Here is a 20,759-nt window from a genome sequence, read left to right as displayed (position 1 = left end):
ATCTTGGATCTCGTATCAAGCGGCTAAAACATCCACTGCTATGTTCTCGACTAGCCGGTTACATTGTCTACTACCATCCTAGATCATGAGGTAAACACAAGCATGAAGGTCTCAATCGTTCGAGACCAGTCCTCGAGCTCATCGACTTGGGTGTATAGACTTGGCGGTATGGTATTCTGCAGATTGGATTGCCCTAGGTGACTCCCAGGAGGCGCGTATATAAAGATGTACAGGAAAAGGGCTAGGACAGTATGTACCGTCTGGAAATAGCTTAAATACTTTTGTGAATGTGAACGAGCTCGGTCGACTTTCATATTGTTCTCCATTTCATTGAATTCTCTGTATTAATTCAGTCATCTGTTTTGCGCTTCTATTCCACAAGCACCTTGAGATCATGTCAAGAAAACAACTGTGAAATACGCATCACTAAAGGAAGGCCACCAAAAAGCCAATATAACAGGAAAGTAAAAGGTAGGGAAAGAAGAAACAAAAGAGAGGGTTAGATTGAAAAACACCCACATTCATAACTCAAACAGCCTGTATACGGTGAGAAAATGGGCTCCGGAGATTCTAACCCTCATCCCATTTGCCCTCTGGCGGGAGAGCCTAGGCTGAAACATACCGTACCACCACTTGACAGCACAGACCCTACTAATGGAACAGAAACCGGAAAATATAATAGGCTGTCGAAGAATGCATTTGCAACGGCCAATGGCCGGAAACATAAGGATACGGTCCCTTCAAAATGGCTGGAGCAAGTGTCAAGAATCGCAAGCCAATGCCATTGCACGGTAGATGAAATTGAAGATATATACCCATGCACCCCTCTCCAAGAAGGAATGATGGCGCTCACGCTTAAAGACTCCACAGCATACACAGTGATGTACAAGTATCACTTGTCACACAGCATCGACATTGATCTTTTGAGGTCAGCCTGGGATCAGACTGCCCAAGCGAACCCAATACTACGAACACGGATAGTTCCCACGCAACACAGCAGCTGTATGCAAGTGGTGCTGCGGGAGTCGGTTCCTTGGATAGTTTGCCAAGGCTATAATGCCTTTGACCAAGACACAGTCTGTTCTGGCGATGCGGAGAATTCAGACGAAAACACAACAAACCAGTCACGTACCATATGGAAGATAGGCTCTCCGCTCGCAAGACTGATATGGGACCCCTCAGCACATGTCTTGACAGTATTAATGCACCACGCCCTCTGCGATGACTGGTCCATGAGACTTCTCCTGCGTGACGTGGATGCCGCGTACCAGGGGCAAGTATTGGGAGCCCGTCCTTTTCGGCCATTGATCGAGTATATCGAACAATCAAAGGAGAGGTCTGCCAAATTCTGGAGGGAGCAGTTCGACAAGGCGCACCAGAGCGACATGAAGGCATTTCCATCTCTGCCAGTCCCTGGATATACGCCTGTATTGTCAGAAGAATTGACTCAAGCTTTCCCTTACAGCCATGATCGCAGACTAGCGTTTCCCATAAACGCTAAGGTGCGACTGGCCTGGGCGATTCTACAGTCTTTGTATACGCGATCAGACGATGTTCTTTTTGGAACAATCGATACGGGTCGAGGCATTCCCATGAATGGCATTGATAAGCTGAGTGGGCCAGCCTTGGTCTGCGTCCCAGTGCGAGTTCAGCTTCAGCCACAGCATACCATTACAGACGCACTTAAAACTATTCAGTACCAATACGCAGCGACAATGGAGTTTGCACATATCGGGCTTCAGTACGTGATGCACCTTGGGCCTGGTCCAGCCGCAGGGTGTCGCTTCAACACGCTGCTCGCTGTGGAGCCAGAGCAGAGTGATCCTGTCCCCTCGATCTTTCAAAATAACTCGGAGATCCAAGAGACGTATGATACGTACCCGTTGATTCTACGGTGCCGGCCATCGTCCCGGTCCTTGACTATTCAAGCAACGTTTGATCCGGCGATCCTAGAACCACAGCAAACGAATCGTATATTGCATCAGCTGGCACATATATATTGCCAGGTGGAGGGGCATCCCAAATTGAAATTGTCCGAAATCAACTCACTCAGCCCTAAAGATCGACAAAGTCTCTCTGCCTGGAATTTGCCAATTCCCTCAGTGGCAAAGAGCACAGTACCCGAGCTGATTCACGAGATGGCTCTGAAGCAACCTCAAGCGGCTGCGATTTGTAGCTGGGGAGGCAATCTCACTTATGACCAGCTTAACCGCCTCTCGCATGCTCTTATGACTCGACTCAAGAAACATGGCGTCGCGCCGGGCGTTTTCGTTCCTCTCTGTCTAGAGAAGTCAATGTGGATGGGACTTGCGATGATAGCAGTCATGAAGGCTGGCGGAGCGTTTGCCTTACTCGATCCATCGTATCCGCTAAGCAGGCTTCGCCAGATGTGTGAGGCTGTCAAATCATCATTAGTGGTCAGCACGAATGAGACCCGTAGCCTCGCGTCACAACTCGGCCTTGGGGTTCTAGTGATCGATGAGGAAGATCCTCATTTGCTTCTTCAGCGGGTGCGGACCTGTGATGTTACCGGTCCTATAGCGAGATGCTCTGCCCAAAACCCCATGTACGCTACGTTCACCTCTGGCTCTACAGGGGCCCCAAAAGGCGTGGTGGTAGAGCAAGGAGGGTACACGACGAGCGCTACAGCCCATGCGGAACAATACAATTTTACATCCCATTCCCGTGTTCTGCAATTCGCCTCTCCGGGATTCGATTCATGTATCATTGAGCATATTAGTACGCTTATTAAGGGTGGATGCGTCTGTGTTCCAGATGTTGATGAGTGCCGCAGCCGCCTCGCGCAGACTATCAATAAGTATTCTGTGAACAACGTTTGCCTCACACCGTCTGTAGCACGGATCCTCTCACCGGCAGACCTTCCTACACTTCAGGACCTTACTTTTGTCGGGGAGGCTGTCCTCGATGGCGACGTTGCACGGTGGAAGCCATTCGTTCATGTGCGAAACGCATATGGTCCAGCAGAATGCTCGGCTGTGTTTAGTGTTCAGCCAACCCTGACCGAGCATGATCCGAAAAATATTGGCTTGCCTACGGGCGGCGTCGGTTGGGTCGTGCACCCTGAGGATCCTCAGATCTTGATGCCAGTGGGTAGTACAGGCGAGCTGTTAATCGAAGGCCCAATTGTTGGACCCGGATATCTTTCCAACCCTGTGCTGACAGCCCAGAGCTTTATTCATCCCCCGAAGTGGAGGGGGCAGTTTGGTGAAGTCCATGGCCGCATGTATAAGACCGGTGACTTGGTACAAAACACAAATACTGGAAGCTTTCGCTGTTTAGGGCGCAAAGACACCCAAGTTAAGCTCCACGGGCAGCGCATTGAGTTAGGTGAAATAGAGCACCTTTTGCAATCCATTGCTTTTACCGATGCTCCACAGGTTGTTGTGGACATGGTACAGCACGATAATGTCCACCCTCCAGTAAACACACTTACTGCATTTATCTGTTGGCCAGCCACGTCAGATGGTACTTATGATCAAGAGCCGGATGGTGGTGCTTTCCTGGCTCCTAACGACATCTTCCGCCACTCATGTACAGTTGCCGAGTCCCGATTATCGAGTTTGCTGCCATCCTTCATGATCCCCAACCTCTTTCTTCCCGTTCGCCGCATGCCATTAACACCCAGTGGAAAGTTGGACCGTCGTCAGCTACGAACACACGCTGGTACACTCTCTGCTGAAACCGTGAAATCTTACCGAGTGGCGCCGTGCTCGCCACAGCCTCCTTCCACCCCCGAGGAAGTCCTCCTGCAAAGCATCTGGGCGCAGGTCCTGAACAAGAACGCCAACGAGGTTGGTATAACTGAGAGCTTCTTCAACCTTGGTGGAGATTCCGTCAGCGCCATGCAAGTTGGGGCCAACTGCCAAGCTGCTGGCTATCGAGTCAGTGTGGCTGACATATTTCAATTTCCCACCATAGCTCAATTGGCACACAATATGAAACCGGTCAGTAGCTATCATCCTGGTGCCACCAAAGAATATCCAGAAGATACCTGGTTTCGGCTCTCCCCCATCCAGCAATTGTTCTTTGAGTTATGCCCAAATGGGCATAATCGGTTTACCCAACAATTCCTACTCCGCCTTTCGAGGCGTCAGGACAACGCTCGTATCTGGAAGGCAATGGAGGCAATTGTACGTCGACATTCTATGTTGCGGGCTCAGTTCCACCGCCCACCTACTGGACCTTGGGTGCAAAGGATACGTAAATATGGTCCAGACTGTTTTGTCATTCGAGAACATACCTTACAGCGCCTTGACACTAGAATCCATGAGATATTAGTGGACAGTCAAGGCTTGCTAGACATCAGGACTGGAATATTACTTGTTGTTGATATCATAACAACTGCAACAGGCGACCAGTACATATCGCTGATGGCACATCATCTTGTGATAGACCTTGTGTCTTGGCGCGTCCTCCTACAAGATCTGGAAGACTTCTTAGCCACAGGTACCTTAGCAGGTCTGGCCCCTCTGTCCTTTCAGCAATGGTGCCATCTACAGGAAGAGTATGTTGCCGAATTTCTTGAGCCGCGAAAAGCATTGCCGGGTGAGGTCCCTCCAGCACCACTGTCTTATTGGGGTGGACAGACGTTGGTAGACAGGAATATTTGGGCAGAGGCAAAGCAGTATTCCGTCGCTGTCTCAGAACAGGTGACACAGGCAATTTTGGGTCATGCTAACAATGCCTTTCGCACTCGCCCAGTCGAGTTGATTCACGCTGCCCTGTTGTACTCATTTCTCCAAGTATTCCATGATCGACAACCTCCCACTATATTTACAGAAGGCCATGGTCGTGAGCCGTGGGATTTACACATCGACCTATCCCGCACAGTCGGTTGGTTCACGACTTTGGCTCCTGTATGGGCCCCGGTGAGCAAGGAGGAAGACATGTCCACATTTGTGCTGCGAGCCAAAGAGGCACGTCGTGCAATTCCAGCGAATGGATGGACATATTTTTCCTCGCGCTTTCTGCACCCCCAAGGCCGCCACTACCATCAGGGACAGTCGCCAATGGAGATCCTGTTTAATTACACAGGATTGTTCCAGCAGCTGGAGCGTCGAGATGCACTTCTGGAGCTTGCTGCAATCCCTGACCATGGGATCATTGAGATGCCAGAGGATATGCCTCGTTTTGCCCTCATCGATGTCTCTGCAGTGGTAATGAATGGCCAACTCAACATTTCATTCATGTATAATCGACACATGCGTCACCAAGCCAGGCTTGAGAAATGGTTCCACGAATGTGAGAGGGCATTCGAGGACCTACCAAAAGCGCTCCGAGGGCATCGACAACTTGCTCCTTCCGACTTTCCACTCTTGTCGCTAGGCAACCATGGCGAATTCGAGAAATTGATTAGTGAGATCGGCCATCAAGTCCATCTTTCAGAGATAGAAGATATTTATCCATGCTCCCCAGCTCAAATTGGCATGTGGTTGAGTCAATCCAGAGATCCCCGAAGATATTGGTCGCGACTCCAATGGTCACTCTATCCATCCACAGACCTCTGTACGTCAGTGAGTATTTCTCAGGTCAAACAAGCATGGCAAAAAGTGGTCAACCTCCATCCGATCCTTCGGACTGTATTCTTTGTCGATCCAAGTCGAGGGTGCGAGCCCTTACAAATAGTTCTCAAGACAGCAAAGGCAGATATAGAAGATTGCGAAGTGCAAACATGGTCACCTGACGACAAAATGCTTCCTTTGCTTCTTGATCAGCACGGGAAATGCAACAACAGACTAACTCCAACTCACCGACTCAAAGTCCACGCCATGCCAGATAATAGTGTCCGCTGTGAGCTGGTTATTAACCATATGCTGGTCGACGGTTACACGCAACAAATTTTTCTCACGGACCTTCAACGGGCGTATGACGATCTAAGCCCCAGACCTGTCGCTCCACCATACAGTGATTATATTGGTTATATCAATAGCCAAACCGAGGTAGACTCAAAGGCATATTGGCTACGGTATCTGGATGGAGTTCAACCATGTCTCTTTCCTCGGCTGAGTGTCTCTCCTCCGTCGGATCAGAAAACACTTCGCTCCTTGCGTTTTACATTGGACCCTGCTCAGAGCTTACGAGACTTCTGTCAACACCATGCGACCACTATTCCTAATCTTTTCCAGGTGGCCTGGGGCCTTCTGCTGCAAGCGTATACAGGGTCCGACATTGTATGCTTTGGCTTCTTGGTGTCGGCCCGAGATATTCCTCTCCCTAACGCCCAGGAGATTGCAGGCCCAATGATAAATCTTCTTGTGTCCAGGCTTTCTTTCGATCCGCAAGAATTGATCTCTTCAATACTTTCGAATAGCCAGGCCGCGTATGGGCGTGGTCTGGACAACAGACATAGCCCATTACCAGATATTATACACTCTCTTGGCTTGACAGGTCGACCACTTTTCAACACAGCCCTATCGCTGCAGAAGGCAAACGATAAAGCAACTCCATTATCGCCTAGTACGGTGATCAGAAATCGAGGTGGGTGTGATGCAACGGAGGTGAGTTGATCTCAGTAGTGTCTCTGGCGTACCTATGCCCGTACTTCATATTCCCTTGTGCTTGGCAAAATATAGATTATCTCGGATGCACCCGAAGTCAAAATACCTACTGACATTGAAGACAGTACGAGTTGACCCTCAATATCATGGAGAGAGAAAAGACTATAGAGGCAGAGCTGAGCTATTGGTCCTATATGTTGACAGAATTGCAAGCGGAACTGATCGCTAGCACCTTCCAGCATATCGTCTATCAGCTTGTATCTGGAGTCTCGGATCAACTAGGTCAGCTTGACCAGGTCAGTCAGTTGAATCGAGATTGCATAATGGACTGGAACAAGCAAGCCCCTCTTAGTGTGCGAAGCTGCATTCACGATGAAATAGGACAGTTCGCCATCAAAAACCCTTCGTCGCCTGCAGTTACTGCGTCCGATGGATCCTTGACCTATGCAGAGCTAGACCAATTTTCAACCATATTGGCGGAGCGCCTTTCCCAGCATGGAGTGGGCCCTAATGTCTTTGTGCCGTTATACGCAGATAAGTCCCGGTGGGTAGTTGTTGGGGTGCTAGGAGTCCTGAAGGCCGGTGGTGCATTCGTATTATTGGATCCGTGTCACCCCATGGAGCGGCTGCGAGATATAATGAAGAATGACATCCACAACCAACTCATTCTCACTTGTACAAGGCTCGCACCCCTAGCAGGGACGATTGCAGATGCTGTGATTGTGCTTGAACAGCTTGGCAGCGAGAGCGATGCAAGAAGGCATCGTATACCCTCAGCCGTGGAGCGCGTGTGCCCGGCTACGGCGGCGTATGCAGTCTTTACTTCTGGCTCCTCAGGAAAGCCGAAAGCGAGCGTCGTTGGGCACGAATCGTATGTCACGGGAGCAAAAGCACACAGTAAAGCTCTCGGTCTAGCTGAGGGCTCTCGAGTGCTTCAGTTCGCGTCGTTTGCCTTCGATGCGTCAGTGATGGAGATACTTACCACCCTCATGGTGGGTGGTTGCATCTGTATACCCTCCGACAAGGACCGGCAAGAGAGACTGTCAGACTTCATCCAGGAAACCCAGGTCGACTGGGCATTGCTTACCCCCTCCGTAGCACGAACCCTTGACCCCGAGAAGGCGGCATCTCTAAAGACACTTGTTCTAGGTGGTGAAAGTCTGTCGCCCTCTGACATGCAAAAGTGGTCGCCATATGTGAAGTTGATGAGCGCCTACGGACCTTCTGAATGTTCTGTTATTGCAACTGTACAGAATTCCACAACGGTCTTAATGAGTGAACCAACCAACATAGGCCGTCCCACCGGTGCACGAGCTTGGGTAACCGACCGATATGATTCTGAACGGCTGGTCCCTGTCGGCGCCGTAGGGGAACTGCTCATTGAGGGGCCCATCGTGGGCCAGGGGTATATAGGTCGGCCGGAGCTTACGGCTGTCACCTTCCTTCATGACATTCCCTGGCTACAGCACATATCCTGCTCACAGGGCGGAACCCTTTATAAGACCGGAGACCTTGTCAGAATGCTCACTGATAGAACACTAATATATATGGGACGCAAGGATCGTCAAGTAAAGCTACGTGGACAGCGGATTGAGCTAGCAGAAGTCGAATATCATGTACGACATTGCTTTCCTGGCACGCCGGATGTCTTCGCCGACATCGTGGCGAGTAATGATGCCGATCAGACGTACTTGATTGCAGCAGTCTCACAACCTACCCAAGATGAAAACGAGTTCGCATCCGCCGTGTCGATCGCGGAGAGCCATTTACTAAGAGCTGTACCTCCCTTCATGCGTCCGTCATTTTTATTCCGCCTCCAAGAGGTGCCACAATTACCAAGCGGAAAGGTAGACAGGTCCCGCATACGGAAAATGGGCGTGAGCTTGATGCAGAAACAGCGGGATGGATGCAATAGCGATACGAAAGATTACAAAGCAACGGACCTTAGTGCAGAGGAGCAAGCACTGAGGGAGCTGTGGTCCCAGTTACTGCATTGCCGTGAGGGAGCTATTGGACCCGAAGATGACTTCTTCTCCCTAGGAGGTGACTCAATAACGGCAATGAAGCTAGTATCTGCAGCTCGCACACGCGGTCTTCATGTTGCAGTGGCAGATGTATTTGCGCATTCTCAGCTTCGCGAGTTAGCTAGTTCTGTCACCGGCCATAGCGAGGAGGCGCATGAATACGAACAAACCAGGCCCCCTGTGGCCCCATTTTCGCTCATTCCATACGGGCGGGAGGCAGAAATACAGAAGCAGGCCATGATACAATGCAGCGTTGATCAGGACGATATAGAAGACATCTACCCCTGCACGGCCATGCAGGCCGGGATGGCGGCCCTGACAGCTGAGCGAGCGGGAGCATACGTCGCCCACCACGAATACAGTCTTCCCCCAGACATCAATATCATACGTTTACGCTATGCTTGGCAGAGGGTGGTCACTCATCATCCCATTCTTCGCACTCGTCTCATCCAGACCACGGATCTTGCTTGCTGGCAAGTTGTCCTCCGCAACCAGGAATTAGGATGGACCGAATCACAGATGGTGAAGGCAGAAGACTTTGCTCTGGGTGGACTCGATCCCATAGGTGGCCGCGATGATGGAATATTCGGCATTCCGTTGTTCCATGTAAGGATCAGTATAGGGGCTACTTGCAAGATGACTCTCACAATGCATCATGCAGTGTACGATGCGTGGGCACTGCCACAGTTCCTCCACTGCGCTCACAAGGCCTATGTTTCTGATGAGTACCTCTCAAGTGACCCGGTTCCTTTTCAACACTTCATTGAATACACCTGCTCGCAAGTTGAGCGTTCGCTAAACCATTGGCGGACCGAATTCAACGGTTTGGATGTTGAGCCATTCCCCGTGGTTCCCTCAATATCGTATCGAGCCAAGGCAACAAGCCAGGTTGAGCATTCCATACCAATTGAGTTAGTTGAAGAGATTAGCGTCACACGCACCGCTGCTGTTCGGCTCGCGTGGGCATTAGTGCAGGCACAGTACCAGAGCAAGTCGGAGATTGTTTATGGTGTTGTTTCCTCAGGGCGAACAGCTCCTGTTCCTGGTGTTGAAGCGATAAGTGGCCCGACAATATGTGCATTCCCCCTACGGGTTAACATCGATACGAACGAGAACATTAGCAAGGCACTAAAAGGTCTCCAGACTCGAACTGCTAACCTCACTCCTTTTGAGCATGTTGGCTTGCAGCAGATCGCGAAGTTGGGGCCAGAAGCAGTGCGTGCCTGCTCTTTCCAAACGTTACTAAATGTTGAACCAGCGGAGGAGTTGAATGACACCCCGGCTTATAAGAACCTGTTTAACTCCATGGGCGTCAAAGCCAGAGATGGGGCCTTTGCATCATACGCTGTTGTGCTCAACTGTGTATTGAACCCAGATTCTATCACAGTTACAGCTACGTTCGATGATCAGGTTATCTCCCGTTGGAAGATGGGACATATCATGAGTCAGTTCAGCCATATCCTGCAGAATGTTCACCGACTGCCGCAGTCGCCAGTACGCGACATTCTTGCGGAACTCAATCCGTCTAGTATGCAGCAATTGAAGATCTGGAATGGCACAATTCCAGACATGGTGCGCGAAACGGTGCCTGGGGCCATACAACAGCAGTGCTCACGGCAGCCACTTGCTCCAGCAGTTTGTGGTTGGGACGGCAGCTTCACATATAGTGATCTTGACAGATGGTCCAATAAGGTCGCCAGCCTTTTACAACGTCGTAATACCCATCCAAAGAGCATAATTCCCATACTTATGGACCGGTCCCGTTGGGTAATGGTCGCTATGCTAGGTATCATCAAAGCAGGAGCAGCCTTTGTCTTGCTAGAACCGTCATACGCTTTCGCCCGCCTCCGCCTTATTTGCAATGACATAGACTCCTCAATTATATTGACCACGGACCAAAACGCGAAAGAGGCACAAGCACTGGTCGCGGATACCATGGTGGTTGATGAGAGACTGGCAGACAGTTCTCCAAACATCTCAACTGATAGCCCTGCGTGGTGTCCGAGTCCGAACGACGCCCTGTATTGTGTCTTTACATCCGGCTCAACTGGTAAGCCGAAAGGCATCATTATCAATCATGGACCGTTTGTCACAATGACTCAAGAATACGCGCGGCGGGCGAGAATCGCTCCTGATGCCCGAATTCTTCACTTTGGGTCATATGCTTTTGATGTTAGTATCTTGGAAACGCTTAGCACACTCATCGCAGGTGCTTGTGTCTGTGTTCCATCAGAGGCAGGTCGCAAAGAGCGATTCGCCGAAGCTGTACAAGACCTTCGGCCCTCACATGCGTTGCTGACGCCGTCGCTAGCGCGTGCGTTACCACAGAATGCCTTAGGCTCTGTGCGTACCTTAATGCTTGTCGGAGAAGCCGCTCGGCGCGATGACTTTGTCAAGTGGATGGGGAGGGTGCGCCTGATGAATCTCTACGGGCCTGCTGAATGCACCATCTTGTCAAGTATGCAATCAAATTGCACCCTTGGGACCACGCCAGCCAGTATCGGTCATTCCGTGGCTAGCGTTGGATGGATCACTGATCCACGGAACCCTTATCAACTGGCTCCAATCGGTGCTGTAGGCGAGCTAGTTTTGCAGGGCCCTCTCCTTGGTCGGGGTTACCTGAATGACCCAGATCAAACAGCCGCCGCGTTCATCAGGGGACCAGCATGGTTAGAGGGCTTTGGGCTAGAGAGCAATATGAGCCAACCTAAGATGTACCGCACTGGTGATCTGGTCTGCTACGAGGATGACGGCTCGCTGGTGTACCATGGACGGAAGGATACACAAGCAAAACTACGAGGTCAGCGCTTGGAGCTTCAGGAAATTGAGGAGCAAATTCAGCGATCTTTCCCAGGGATACTGACTGACGTTGTTGCTGAAATTTTAACCCCCATTGATGGCCGGGGAGCCCCCTGTTTAGTTGCCTTTCTCTCCGTTGGAGGGGAAGGGCAGGACACCGAAAAGCCTCCCGAGCTTGGTGAACAGCGACTTGACATTGTTGCTATCCCCAGCTTTCCTGACCACGTCAAGACGACTGAATCCAAACTGGCAGAGTGTCTCCCAGATTATATGGTGCCCAGTATCTTTGTCCCCTTGCGGCAAATGCCTCGTACGGTTGGCGGCAAAGTCGACCGTCGCGGACTGAGACAGGCAGCTTCATCAATGACACGCCAACAGCTGGAACAGGGTAGCACCGGTACCGCTCCAGGAAGGCATAAGGCCATGTCATCCGACGTGGAACGGCTCCTGCAGTCGATCTGGGCACAAGCTCTTGGGATTTCGCCCGAGAATATCGGGGCAGAAGACAGCTTCTTCCGATTAGGCGGGGATTCCATATCTGCCATGCAGGCCACAAGTCAAGCCCGTGCAGCGGGCATTGAACACGCCGTGGCGGACCTCTTCCAGTGGAAGTCTATCCGGCGTATCGTGGAGAAATTTGCTCAATTCATACCTGTACCTCAGGCCACTGGGCACCAAGCGGCCGAACAGGACCGTCAAGGGGGAGATGTTGGTGCCGGTGTCGAAACATCTTCGACTGACAAGGCCGAGGAGCTCTTACCTTGCACGCCTGTCCAATGCGGTATATTGCTGACTCAAATGCAAGACCCCCTCAGCTATGCTCCCTATTTCATTTGGAAGGTTCGAGGGAGTGGCAATGCACCGGTCGACCTTGATCGTCTGGTAGGAGCATGGCAACAGGTTGTCGCCCGACATGGCGCATTAAGAGCTGTATTTAAAAACGATGCAAAGCTAGAAGGTGATGGTTTCCAGCTCCGTTTATTCCGTCACATCGATGCACCTGTCTACATTCTTCCTGAGTCGCCAATCGACAGCAAGGGTTTGCCTATCTGCCTAACTGAGGACGTCCGACGAGACAGTGATATCCCACACCAATTCACCATTTGCCACTCGGCGAATGGATCTGTGTTCTGCCGGCTGGACATTAACCATGCCATTATCGATGCGACGTCCGTCTCATTATTAGTGCAGGACTTAAAATCCCTTTATGACGGTCAAGATCTCTCCCACGGCGCGCAGGATGCGTATCATGATTATCTTCATTTCGTCCATAAGCAGCCGCAAGAGCCCGCGCGTGCGTACTGGAGCTCGTACCTGACGGGGATGCAGCCCCTCTCCCTTCCATATCCTTGGACGGCAGATGACAAACCTACCAAGCCTTTGGAGCGGCTGGAGGTTCCTTTGGCCTGCAGTGGGATGGATATTAACACATTTTGTCGACGGACAGACTGGACGGCATCAAACCTCCTCTATTTCGCTTGGGCCATGGCCCTAGGCGCCTTCTCCGGATCGGATGATGTTTGTTTTGGGGTTCTGACCGAAGGCCGCCATGTCCCAGTAAAAAACATTCAGTACACGGTTGGCCAGATAGCCAACATGGCAGTATGTCGAGTGCGTCTGGCACCGCATTTATCGCTTGATCAGGCTGCTCTTTCTCTGCAAGAAAACTATGGTCACATCCTATCCTTCCAAACCTTCCCGTTATCGGAGATCGCACGAGCAGCAGGTGTCACGGTGCAAGAGCTGGCCTCCACGGCCATCAATGTCCAGTATGCCCTTCCTGACAATGGATCAGAGCCATGTGAATCCTCCCTCACGTTCGAGCCAGTCGGTGGGCTTGATCCAACTTCGGTGAGTAATTTCTTCCCTAGTTCGTGTTGCCGTATTATTCGCAGACATCAGAACTGCAGTAAACTAGTTCATTTACGCATCCCCACATGTGGCTAGTCAGGACTCTTACTAACCCGAGACAAAATCAACAGCAAGACATTATGCTCTATGCTTTGATAGACCAACATGGGGGTGTCCGAGTATCTATGTCATATCGCCCCTCTCGAGTCTCAACCATCTTGGCCACACAATTAGCAGATTACTTTTCAGAGGCGATTTCGTCTATTCTTCGCAATCCCCGTACAAAGGTCGGCGACTTACATCTTCTAAGCGTCAATGACCATGAACGGTTGCTGCGCTGGAACACTGCACTGCACGAGCCAGAGTTCCACTGTGTGCATCAGGCAGTCACTCAAGTTGCCCTGCGTCAGCCGAGTGCTCCAGCTGTTTGTGGATTCGATGGGTCTTTCAGCTATGCTCAGCTGGAAATTCAGAGCACACAATTGGCTGCGTATATAGTCGTCCGAGGGGTCACACCAGCTACTTACGTTCCCCTTTGTTTCGAAAAGTCGCGGTGGACGACGGTGGCCATGCTGGCTGTGATGAAGGCCGGCGCCACCTTCGTGCCATTAGACCCAACACATCCTATCACCAGGCTTCAGGAGCTTTGCCGGCGTGTAGATGCATGCTTTGTCCTTACTTCAGTGACTCAAGCACATATTGGTTCGAAGTTAGCGGACAACGTAATTGTGGTCGGGGATAGGAACTATGACCACAGCGCGAGAACAGCAGACATACCGGTAATCGTTGATCCAGAACAACCAGCGTATGTGCTCTTCACATCGGGAACTACTGGGTCTCCCAAAGGAGTTATGATTCCGCATGTATCATTCCTTGCTGCTGCTCAGGCGCAGATGCGAGCGTTCTCCATTGGCCTCGGGTCCCGAGTATTACAATTCTCTTCGTACGCGTTTGATGTGTCAGTGATGGAAATTCTGACGACGTTAGTTGCGGGAGGTACAGTATGCGTGATGTCCGAGTCGGAGCGCAATCGCATGCTGCTGGATGGAGTATGTCCGATTGTAGTTACCCATGCATTTGTGACGCCATCCATTGCTGGGATGCTAGACGCCGGCAGGGCATCTTGGGTAGAAACCCTTGTCCTCCTGGGCGAACCCATGTCCACCTCGCATATAAAACAATGGGCTAATGTCTGTCGCTTGATGAATGCTTACGGTCCAACCGAGTGTTCTGTCTTGAATACCGCAACACCCCGCATTGTTACTGGTTGTGATCCGAAGGACATGGGCTACGCCCTAGGGGTACACTTCTGGGTGGTCGATCAGAACGACCACCATCGACTACTGCCCATCGGTGCCATCGGAGAGTTGGTCATCAGTGGTCCGCCCGTTGGTTTGGGCTATATCAACGACCTCAAGAGGACTGCCGACGCCTTCATTGAGCCCCCTGCTTGGTTGCAATCACTCTTCCCGAAGGACATATCGTCCTGGCGTCTGTACAAGACTGGTGACTTGGTTCGATACAACACCTCGGATGGTAGTTTACGATACGAGGGTCGCAAAGACCGGCAGATCAAGGTACGTGGGCAGCGCGTGGAGCTCGAGGATATCGAGTACCATACAGCCCGTTGCTTTCCTGGGGCAGCAGACGTAGTTGCCGAGCAGATCATGCTCCCGCAGGATTCAGCAACGGCTTCGGGGGGTGAGCCCTCAGTGCACCCACGAATAGTCGCCTGTATCCACTGGAAAGACCTCACTAAACAGTCAATATCAAATTCCTCGCTAGAGCGTGACGTGTTAACCTCTCCAAGCCCGGAATTTAACGACGATGCAGCGATCGCAGCCCAACGACTTCGAGAGGTCCTCCCCAGCTTCATGGTCCCCGATCTGTTCTTGCCCATGGTAGTTGTCCCACGTCAAAAATCAGGCAAGACGGATCGTCGACTTTTGCGGGACGCGATAGTAGCACTCCACCCCAGTGATCGCCAATCCGCGCGATGCGTGGCAGAACCATCCAAGCGATCACTTAAAACAGCCACTGAAAAGAAGTTCCAGATGATTTTAAGCCAGCTTCTCAAGCTCGCTCCGCACAGCATCAGTGCCGATGACAGTCTCTTCCATCTTGGCGGCGATTCGATCATCGCTATGAAGATTGCCGCCCATGCCCAGGCTGGCGGTCTTGACATCACCCCTCATGAGGTCCTTCGAGACCCTACTATTCGGGGCTGGGCTTCTGTCGTAGATGGAAAGCATGCCCCAGTCTCTGTCATACAAGAGAGCCCGGCTATATCGCTCGTTGCGGACTCTCATTCGGCAGAAATCTTCCGGTCTTTCTTCGATAACGGGTCTCCCTTCAGTCATGATAATGTGCAAAGCATTCTGCCTGTACTGGACAGTCAATCTTATTACCTAGGTTCTTCATCTATAGTGAACTTCGCAGAACTTTTCCCAATGTCTCTTGACACCAATCGTCTGCGAAAGGCATGCTGCACAGTGGTATCCCAGTACAGCATTTTGCGAACGGTCTTTGTCACCGTGGACCACCTGTTGTTCCAGGTGATTCTACGGGACCTTGAGCCAGAGTTCACTGAACTGGAAGTTGAGGACGCAGAAGCATACTTACAGTTGGAAACGAAGCGACAAGCGACTCCGTCTACGCCACTTGGAACTGTTCCTGTAAGCTTCTCGACACTGACGAGCACATCATCTAAAACATGCGCTTTTATTGCGCGGATCTCCCATGCTCAGTATGACGGCGCTTGTCTCCCCATCCTCTGGAATGCAATTAAGTCTGCCTACAACGGGGAGCCACTACCAGCTGCCACCGAATTGACGGACGTTTTGCATCATCGACTGGGGAAAGAGCATCCTCGCAGTTTATCATTTTGGACAGACTACCTCCGAGGAGCTTCCTCCAATGCTCTCGATCCGCTGTGCATTACTTCGCTGCCCGATCCACCTGGAGACAATATGTCGCCTACTACCGCCCGGAGAGAGATACGCCGGCCAGTTCCTATGGCTGGAGCAACAGTGGCTACACTTATCAAGGCAGCTTTAGCATGGCTCTTTGCACGATACCAATCGCAATATGATATAATCCTCGGCCAGGTTGTCCATGGGCGCGGCTCTGACCTCCCGAATATTGACAAGGTCTTTGGACCTTGCGTCACATTCCTACCCGTTCGCGTCACTATTGATCCCAATTGGACGGTATCCGATCTTTTGCGCCATACCCAAGCCCAGCACGTTGCAACGGTGCCGCACGATGCTGTAGGCCTCCGCGATATTGTTCGACAATGCACCAACTGGCCGGAAGATGCCAAATTCGGATGCCTTGTGCATCACCAACCCCTTCAGTCGGCAAGCGAGCCCCTGGAGCTAGGCGGCCTAAATTCATTTTCTAATATCACCTGGGCCAGCTCTCGGCCGCCTGCTGGCCAGGTTGATGTGATCTCGATTGAGCGCCAGGACTCTCTTGACCTAGTCATCGCTAGTCCTGCAAACGTCCTAGATCAGGCTAGCGTCGAGTGGATGGCGGATAGGTTATCGGAAGCCATTGAACTGTTCTGCCAATTTCCTCATCGTAACCTGACTGAGCTTGAACCGGACAGGGTAGACCCTGTGGACGTGAGCATGGGGTTGCCTTCATCTTTCCCTACTCTATTGTCATCAGCAGAGTGTGGGTAGTCGCAGGACCGAAACTTATTGCAGGACGTCAAGACAGAATGTCGGAGTCATGTTCAAGGAGCACTTGTTTCTGGCTCATTGACTCATTATGGCAATCTTAAAGCCAGCAGACCTGGTGCGTGGCTTATATACTATGGAGTGGTCTAGTGGAGCTTCGGTTCTGAAATCGTAGCAATTCGCAGGTTCGCAAGGATTCTGAAGTAATTTTGACGCGGCCCTTCCCCTAGTTCATTAATGTATAACCCCAGTAATGTATAATTAGTGTTGTTATGGTTTTTCTGTACCAAGTTTTCAATCATATGACTCCGAGATCTTTCTAAGTAATTTGTAACTTTCGATACTTGTTTGCTTTACGACATGGAAAAGTATTGCGACAGATATACACTTTGATCGCCAATCTCCTGCACATCAATATGTGCAAATGCGTCTCTACCCTTTCTCGGAATGACCCTCAATCAATGAGATTAAGTCTACATTTGTTAAGATCAGCTTTAGGGATCCATATTCGGGAAACGGTGCTATGGTTCAATCTCGTGCGGATAGCCTAGTTGTTCCTAATCCATACCCAGCGGCGCTCAGTCTTCTTGTTGCGTAACCCGAAGCCTAGCTACTTTTGTCCTACCTCCATGCTAGCTAGCAGAGTAGCATTTCGGCCCTATGATAAAATCCAGGTTCTACGGTTGAGGTGTGAAACTTACAATCAATGAGCGCTAGTGATCGCTGCACCAGAACACCTCGACCTGTACGTATGGCAGAGGTGCATGTGACGGCGATGACCGAGGTACATATGGATGGTTGGGAGTCAGAATATTAGGCATATCACTTGGTTAGTGACACAATTTAAGCCATTGGCCTAGGGTTGGGTCAACCAAGATAGTCAACTGTTTCGAATTTTCTTAGGGCTGACTGAGTCAGACCACCCGTTCCCCAACAATTTAGCCCCAACGTCTTCTAGGACAACACCCGTACAGATTCACTCCCTTTCATTCTCTCTGGAATCCAACTGTTGAGCGGAAATTTTAATGCCACTTGAATCATGCCACTGAAAATGTAGTTCGTATTCATATACATAGCAGCCAACTGCTGGCCTGGGATTACACACTTTCACAGAGTAAAACATCGTTCTTTCCTCACATTACTCTAGACCATCATACTTTCTAGACTATCATACTGGACCTCTAGTGTCAAAGAGCCCAAGATGGCGCTCGACGCAAAATCACCGACAGTTGCTACTTTAAACGATGGCACTACAGACTATGTCCCCATGAGAAAAAAGTACACCTCCAACCAGCCGCACATCACTGAGCAACCCATCACTTGGGGCAACTGGTACAAGCATGTCAACTGGTTGAACTGTTTCTTTATTCTCTTCATTCCCTTCCTAGGCTGCCTTGGAGCATACTGGACACCTCTCCATCTCTATACGGGCATCTTCGCCGTGGTATACTACTTCAACGCAGGTCTTGGCATCACGGCCGGTATGACTCCCTGACTTCGAGCTCTCATCCAATGTCTGACAGGTGGTAGGATACCACCGCTGCTGGGCCCACAGATGCTACAAAGCAACTCTCCCATTGAGGATCTACCTAGCCGCCGCAGGAGCCGGTGCAGGACAAGGCTCGATCCGATGGTGGTCCCGCGGCCACCGTTCCCATCACCGATACACGGATACAGAGAAGGACCCATACTCCGTCCAAAAAGGATTCTGGTATTCGCATATTGGCTGGATGGTTCTGAAGCAGAACCCGAAACGAATCGGTCGCACGGACGTCACTGATCTTGACGCCGATCCCGTCGTCGTCTGGCAGCATACCAACTATATCAAGTCAGCTCTGTTCATGTGTCTCGTCTTTCCGACGTTGGTCTGCGGCCTAGGCTGGGGTGATTGGCTTGGTGGATTCGTGTACGCTGGAATCCTCCGCGTTTTCTTCATTCAACAAGCCACCTTTTGTGTGAATTCCCTTGCCCATTGGATCGGCGAACAACCCTTCGATGATCGCAATTCCCCAAGAGACCACGTCATAACCGCCTTCGTAACCCTCGGCGAGGGATACCACAACTTCCACCACGAGTTTCCATCCGACTACCGCAACGCGATCGAATGGTGGCAATACGATCCAACAAAATGGTCCATCTGGATCTGGAAGCAGCTCGGTCTCGCCTACGATCTCAAGCAATTCCGCCAGAATGAGATCGAAAAAGGTCGCATCCAGCAATTGCAAAAGAAGCTCGATCAAAAGCGCTCTACTCTCGACTGGGGTATTCCCCTTGATCAACTCCCCGTAATGGACTGGGACGAGTTCGTGGCCGAAGCCAAGAACGGCAGGGCCCTTGTTACTATCGGGGGCGTTATTCATGATATTACGAGTTTTATCAAGGAGCATCCTGGTGGCAAGGCGTTTATTTCGTCGGCCGTTGGTAAAGACGCTACGGCTATCTTTAATGGTGGGGTCTATAACCATTCTAATGCGGCTCATAATTTGCTTTCGACTATGCGGGTTGCGGTTCTGCGGGGTGGGTGTGAGGTGGAGATTTGGAAGCGTTCTCTGCCGGAAGGGAAGATGCCGATGCTGATGGATTCGACTGGTCGGCGGATCGTGAGAGCTGGGGATCAGGTTACTAGAATGGTGCAACCGGTTCCTATGGTTAGTGCTTGAGATTAAATCAAGCTTGGGTTTCTTTTTCTTGTTTTAGTTCTAGGGATGCTGCATGATTAGTATGACCAACTTATACCCTACTCCATTTCAATTCATATCTCGTATGTGCTTGTAGCACTTTAATGTATACGACCTACTTTGTACGCATTGTAGAGCACCACAAAGGTGTATTGTGAGTTTAGGCAACACGAAACTACACCCCAGATAGCAAGTTTACGTAGAGTTCAGGACACTACTTTGGACTAAGATGCACGAAGCACTTCAGGTTCGCCAAACACTCCCGTTTCTTAACATAATACGAACAGATCGATCCGTGAATAGCAAGAAGCCAGTTATAAGCTATTTCGCACCCCAAGCAATTGCATAGTCGACGACCACCACTGAAATCTGTTGTATACACATGGCTAGAGTACTTGCCATCTTTCGGATAGAAAGCAAACTTGCATGGGCCGAGGTGTGGTATGCCTGTTAGAAGAAGGCTACTAAACGCTTTCAAACAAATATTTATGAAGCAGGCTTTACTAGGAATTGATTGTGTGTCAAAGGCCAAAACGAAATGGAAATAGTCCGGTGTATTTTAACAGCATAACCAGTGAAACATGCCCCATAATTGAATGCATACCGGTAGTAAAAGCCGTTAACCACTCATGGTCCCTGAAAATGGGTCCATTCTTAGGGCTCCATCGGCCTGACCCGCCAATCGTCGGCTAAGCTTTCTTGCCAAGTAGTGAGTTCCTTCGCTCTCGTTAATACGCTGGTTCATTAATTTGACATGTCGCCCCCATGTTACAGCCAATAAACTGCTGGCTGGTCATAGCACTACTCAGTGACTCATATACAATAGTACACGTTAGTTATGCATTAATTCAGTTCTTAGCGGAAATTATAGTCCACCGATGGTTTACCAGCTTCACTGGGGGAGTTACTGCACCTTCTGTCTCATTAGCAGCCCAGGTAGCATGAATGAGGCGTGAGGATCGTGCAGTCCAACGGTGACATCTCCTTGATGCAGGGGCATTTTGACTTTAGTGTTGCCTATCTCCACCACTTCGGGCTTTTAAATTCTCCTTCGCCTCGTTGTAGAAAACATTTGTGTTGTGTGAAGCATTTCCACTCGCTTTCTGTCGTCGCGGTGCAGTTCCTGCGCTTGTTTCCTTCCTTTAGTATTCCTTCTAATATAGCGAAGGTTTATATTGAACTCGCATATAGTCACATAGAACGCTC

The 20,759-nt window shown here is 50.6% G+C and overlaps 2 protein-coding genes across 2 annotated transcripts; both read left to right on the top strand.

Annotated features, from left to right (window-relative positions):
* Window positions 1–75: 75 nt before the first annotated feature.
* Window positions 76–17,845, top strand: F9C07_2283882 (putative nonribosomal peptide synthase). The gene is made up of 3 exons (XM_041286044.2): window positions 76–6,518; window positions 6,644–13,192; window positions 13,324–17,845. The coding sequence occupies exons 1-3, from the start codon at window positions 555–557 to the stop codon at window positions 16,876–16,878; spliced, it is 16,068 nt and encodes a 5,355-aa protein (XP_041146656.1). The 5' UTR covers window positions 76–554; the 3' UTR covers window positions 16,879–17,845.
* F9C07_2283881 (fatty acid desaturase) lies at window positions 17,846–20,757 on the top strand. The gene is made up of 2 exons (XM_041292281.2): window positions 17,846–18,356; window positions 18,406–20,757. The coding sequence occupies exons 1-2, from the start codon at window positions 18,077–18,079 to the stop codon at window positions 19,533–19,535; spliced, it is 1,410 nt and encodes a 469-aa protein (XP_041146655.1). The 5' UTR covers window positions 17,846–18,076; the 3' UTR covers window positions 19,536–20,757.
* Window positions 20,758–20,759: the final 2 nt, after the last annotated feature.

This window comes from Aspergillus flavus, chromosome 4 (genome assembly GCF_009017415.1).
Source record: "Aspergillus flavus chromosome 4, complete sequence".
In the NCBI taxonomy this organism is placed as follows: Eukaryota; Fungi; Ascomycota; class Eurotiomycetes; order Eurotiales; family Aspergillaceae; genus Aspergillus; species Aspergillus flavus.
Note: the sequence above shows the minus strand (reverse complement) of the source record. Positions and strands in the feature narration are given on the sequence as shown.

Excerpts from the sequence above, each read along its gene's own strand:
- F9C07_2283881 (XM_041292281.2), top strand. The coding sequence starts at position 18,077 with ATGGCGCTCGACGCAAAATCACCGACAGTTGCTACTTTAAACGATGGC. Across the intron at positions 18,357-18,405 it reads AGGTCTTGGCATCACGGCCG|GATACCACCGCTGCTGGGCC; the intron begins GTATGACTCCCT and ends GACAGGTGGTAG.
- F9C07_2283882 (XM_041286044.2), top strand. The coding sequence starts at position 555 with ATGGGCTCCGGAGATTCTAACCCTCATCCCATTTGCCCTCTGGCGGGA. Across the intron at positions 6,519-6,643 it reads GTGGGTGTGATGCAACGGAG|TACGAGTTGACCCTCAATAT; the intron begins GTGAGTTGATCT and ends CATTGAAGACAG. Across the intron at positions 13,193-13,323 it reads GTGGGCTTGATCCAACTTCG|CAAGACATTATGCTCTATGC; the intron begins GTGAGTAATTTC and ends CAAAATCAACAG.